The sequence below is a fragment of the Impatiens glandulifera genome, chromosome 4 (genome assembly GCF_907164915.1).
Source record: "Impatiens glandulifera chromosome 4, dImpGla2.1, whole genome shotgun sequence".
NCBI lineage: Eukaryota > Viridiplantae > Streptophyta > Magnoliopsida > Ericales > Balsaminaceae > Impatiens > Impatiens glandulifera.
Genome location: NC_061865.1, coordinates 5,637,814 through 5,642,688, shown reverse-complemented (window position 1 = coordinate 5,642,688; position 4,875 = coordinate 5,637,814). Strand labels below are relative to the sequence as shown.

Sequence of the window (4,875 nt, the reverse complement as noted above, 5' to 3'; positions counted from 1 at the left end):
TTAGTGGGAATTTGGGAGAAAGAATTAGGAAAGGAATATGTCAATGTTTGGAAAAAAGATTAAAGGTAAAGAGATAGAAGAGAGATAAATTTTGTTTTTTTTTTTTGCCAATCAAATTGGGCAAGTCATTTCCTTCAAAATTCTCTCACAAATTTCGTACTCAATCATTTCTCTTAAATAATAGTTTATCTTCCATGCGTAAACTTTCTTAATTTCTTATAGATAAATTTAATTATTTATATTCTAATATATATTTAAATTATTAATTTTATAAATTTAATTATTTATGTTTTAATATATATATATATATATGTATATTTATATTTTTAAATTATTATTTTATATAATATAATAAATATTTATTTAATCAAATTAGTAATGTGTAAACTCATAAAATACTTTTAAATATTAAAATTATTTTAAAAGAATATTAATTATATTCACATGTGCATCATTCAAAGCAAACAAATGGAATTTAATAAATCAAGTTTAATAAATTTTAAAAGTTAGAACAATGATTTAGGACTTGTTCGTTATGGGTTATTAAAAAAATCAATTTAAAATCAAATATTACTTCACTCCCCTTTTATCCATCACATCATTTAAATCATTAACCAAAATACTAAAATATCATTTATTTTAAATTATTATTTAATATTTTATTTATATATATAAATACTCTTTAAATTTTTTTACCAAAAATAATCATTATCTTCTCAAAATCATCACCCATTATTTAAATTTTTTCTCTCTTAGTTTTTTAAAAAACTCATAACCGAACGACCCTTAGAATAAATTAATCTAAAAGAATAACCTGAAAATCATATCTACCTATGCATCATAGTTTTGTATACTAAGAATTTGGTAAACCTCACAATATCGAAAAAAAATTAATTTTCAAATTTATAAATAAAAAAACATCCCAAATCTTCTACCTCATTCATATTCTCATCTAAATCTAATGTCAATAAGTTACATGGGTTCTATTGGCAAATCTAATCTTCTCATTTTTGTTGTTTTTTTTTGTTAAACATATCATACACTAAAAAATAAATGATACGTGAAAAATAAGATACTTAGATAGGTCAACTAAAATGTTACTTCTTCCTAACATTATATTTAAATCACTCTATTTCTTTTTTTATAATATCAATGTAAATGTAAATTACTTCAATATTTTTTTAACCTTGCCAACCAATTTTTTAAAACACTCAATTTTAAAACTACCTACAAAGTTAAAATGAATTTATCGACAACTCCAAATCTCTACTCTTATTCGGTAGGATTTTTGTATTAGAATCCTTATTTAATCAAACATCATGTCATTCATCATTTCATCAATCACAAAACTCAATTAATAGATCAAAAATACTAAATACTCTCTATTTCTTAAAATAATAATTATACTAACATCATATCTTACCAAAAAAAAAAATCTATTTTTTCAAAATTAACACCAATCAAGATTTTTTTTAAGTAATCAAGATTTATTCAAATAACTCCTAACCGTACAAATCCTAAATATCTCTATTTCAATCCTTCCATCACTGCCCAATATAGCAAGCAAACTAACTAACTAACTGTCATCAACCAAGAAACAAACAAAACAAAATCAAAAAAATCCTAAAAAGCTCAGCCAAAACTTATGATTCTAGTATTGTTTTACATTGCAGTTGTAGTCCTAATAATAATAAGCTCAAGCTGGCTACGGAATCATTTTACAGTAGTAAAACACATCCCCGATGAGATGGGGTTTCAAGTTTCATTTCCAGTTAAAGAAAAGAAGAGAGCATAAACGGAGAATATAACAGGTAATGATATGCCTATTAATTTACAAATCCGAAAAGTTTAATTTCTCCAGATCTATATTCTATTCGATCCGAATTCATCAGAGATGTCACTCACTGTCTGTTTACCTGTGGTGTAGATGGCGGTTGACTTTGCCGATATAGTGCAGTCATACCCGAAGAAGGATGATAATACCCACCACCAGAAGAATTGTTAGTTTGCGGCTGCTGTGGTGAAGGTGGACTTGGTCTTATGATCCCCATTGGCATATGGTGTGATGTAAAGGATCCATTGTTGTTAAATGGGTACATCATCATTAAACCGGGAGACTGGAGGAACTGAGTTGAAGGTGGTTGAGGATTAGTCAGTTGTTGTTGAAGAGAGGTAAGAATCCCGGCTGTGTCGGAACTGGTTGTAAGTGTAGGCTCCATAACGAAACATGTGAAATAAAACATGTTAGACAAAACCTAATTTGGCATTCTGTACATTCAAAGCCTATTCCAAATGTCCGACAAATGTCAAGTCCTTGTTCATTGCAACAATGAAATTCCTCGCCAGGCAAAATGCAAGTTAGGGGATGTTCTTTATGAAGCTGAGAATCATAGAGTCCGCCAAACTTGATAGGCTTTGAAAATAGACCTAACATCTTTCGCACACAATTAGCATGAACCCATTGGTCACATTCAAAACAGTTGTACATCCATCTTTCTGGATCTATTTTTTTCTCACAAGATTCACAATGATATTCTGATGCACCTTGATTATCATTACTAATGAAAAGATCTGGATCTGTCAATTTTAATGCATGTTCGTCGTACCAATGAGCAATTTTTTTTGGCAATATCAAACATTTGGGATGAATGCTAAAATGACATCTATCACAACCAAATGTGAAGGAGGTATAACATGTTGAGATAGTAGATCTCAGGGAGTTGAAAAACGTCCAATTATTTACCTCAACAAAGAAATTGGTTTTACTGCATGAGAAGCAACCTCCGATGGTTCTCCCATACTTGAGACGAAAAGGGTGTTTGTGAGTCCCGTAATTGACTCGACTAGGAAGTGCAGCGCATTTAACGTCCAAGTAGTATCCTCTGCATTTATTGCATTTGTAGGCAAACCCATTCCCGATCTGCTGACAACCTTTGCATGTAAAGAAGCCAAAGTATTCATCCAGCTTTTCATGTAGGATTAGTGTGTGTTCTGTGTCTGTGTCTGTGTTTGTGTTTGTGTTTGTGTCTGTGTCTATGTCTGTGTCTGTGTATGTGTCTGGGTCTGGGTCTGGGTCTGTGTGATCCGGATCCGGGTGCTTTAACTGAGGCGGCAATTTAGCACACCATTTGTGTAAAAAGAAATCACACTGGTTGCAACAATAAAAGGGTGCATCATTCATTAATAGAGGAAGCATGCACCCATTGCAGACTTTATAGTCACCTCTACTTGTACTAAAGTCTGTAATCATGCTTAAATCAAAGTCAAGGGTGAGTGGATGATGATGGCTGCCGTGAATTAGGATATTATCTTCCTCTTCCTCGTCGTCCTTCCATTGACATATATTTTTAATAAATTGGATTAGCGTGTTCCGTGCTACCTCACTAGAAGGCAACGGAAATTGGATCAATTTGTCATTTATTTGATCTTCTTCTTCTTCAATTACTGGAGGATCCCTACATAATAATAATAATAAGATTATAAAACACATGAATTTAATCAATCAAATGAATTGTAGGAAAATAGTTAAATAAGATATGTACCATTTCTTAGTTGAGCATTTGCTGTGAATATAGTATTTACATCTCTTACAAACATAGAAACCCAACTGTACGTTTATCAGTTCCACACAAACGCCGCATAGACACTCGGGTAAATCCTCTCCTTGTAGATGACATAACTGAAGCGGATGCATATCATGACTGCCATGTGTGATATTTAGAGGCAGTGAGTAGCATTGCTCGTGGATCCAGAAGGAGCAGGTTCTGCACTGATAGGACATACCTACTTCTTTATGTTTCTCACCGCAAAAACTACACAAAAATGATAAGGGGAATAACTGAGCGGTCAATTCGTGGTCGTGCAGAGTGCGAGGACAAACAAGAAAGGACATGAATGCGCATCTTAGATCCACATTAAACTTGCAAACCGCACAGCCATAACTAAATGCCGACGTCGTATCTGACGAGAAGTTAATGTTACAAACATTACATGTGAATCCTAAGTAGAAGAAATATGTGGAGATGATTAAAGTATGTTGTGGGTGTTGTGGATGGTCCTTCATCTTTTTGGGTAAAGATGCACAAACTTCGTGAAGATTAAAACCTTTGCATTTTTCCATACGACAACTGAACCCACTTCTACCAATTTCCATGCCACAAACATTGCAATACATTAATGCATATTTAGATCCATTTCTAACATCTTCCTTGAAAATCAAGGGATGTTCATGTCCAAAATGCTTAATACCTTTCTCTCGTGCTTCTTCTATTAGTGGTAAATGAGGCACAAGAAAAGATCCTGAACTTGGAGGATGATAAACTTCATCTTCATCTTCAAATCCATTTCTAACATCTTCCTTGAAAATCAACGGATGCTCATGTAAAAAATGCTTAATACCTTTCTCTCTTGCTTCTTCTATTAGTGGTAAATGAGGCACAAGAAAAGATCCTGAACTTGGAGGCTGATGATAATCTTCGTATACATATTCGTCTTCGTCTTTGTCTTCGTTTCTAACGTCTTTCATGTACGTCAAGGGATGCATAATACCTTTCTCTCTTGCTTCTTCTTCTATCAGTGGTAGATGAGGCACAAGAAAGGATCCTGAACTTGGAGGCCGATGATAAACTCCTTCTTCTCCATCACTCAACATTCTGATATCAAAAATATGATCAGCAAATTAAGACTTAATAAACTCTTTCTTTTTTTCTCTAATATATATATAGAGTAATGATAGGGGAGCGAAAGAACGTGGAGTGCTGAATAGACAAGCAGACAAGCAGTATATATTTATTTTTCTCTTTATTTTCATTAATAATTTTCTCTAACTTCTCACTATTTACTTTTTTTCTCTCTATATATTAATTAAGACGCATT

At 32.5% G+C, this 4,875-nt stretch overlaps 1 protein-coding gene across 1 annotated transcript; it reads right to left on the bottom strand.

Annotated features, from left to right (window-relative positions):
* Positions 1 to 1,492: 1,492 nt before the first annotated feature.
* Positions 1,493 to 3,942, bottom strand: LOC124936685. The gene is made up of 2 exons (XM_047477204.1): positions 3,543 to 3,942; positions 1,493 to 3,455 (listed from the first exon to the last, which is right to left on the bottom strand). The coding sequence occupies exons 1-2, from the start codon at positions 3,890 to 3,892 to the stop codon at positions 2,153 to 2,155; spliced, it is 1,653 nt and encodes a 550-aa protein (XP_047333160.1). The 5' UTR covers positions 3,893 to 3,942; the 3' UTR covers positions 1,493 to 2,152.
* Positions 3,943 to 4,875: the final 933 nt, after the last annotated feature.

What these genes read in the sequence shown, in the direction of transcription:
- LOC124936685 (XM_047477204.1), bottom strand. Translation starts at nt 3,892, where the DNA reads ATGTCCTTTCTTGTTTGTCCTCGCACTCTGCACGACCACGAATTGACC. An exon ending in AAATGCTCAACTAAGAAATG is followed by an intron (nt 3,456 to 3,542) that starts GTACATATCTTA and finishes ATTATTATGTAG; the next exon opens with GGATCCTCCAGTAATTGAAG.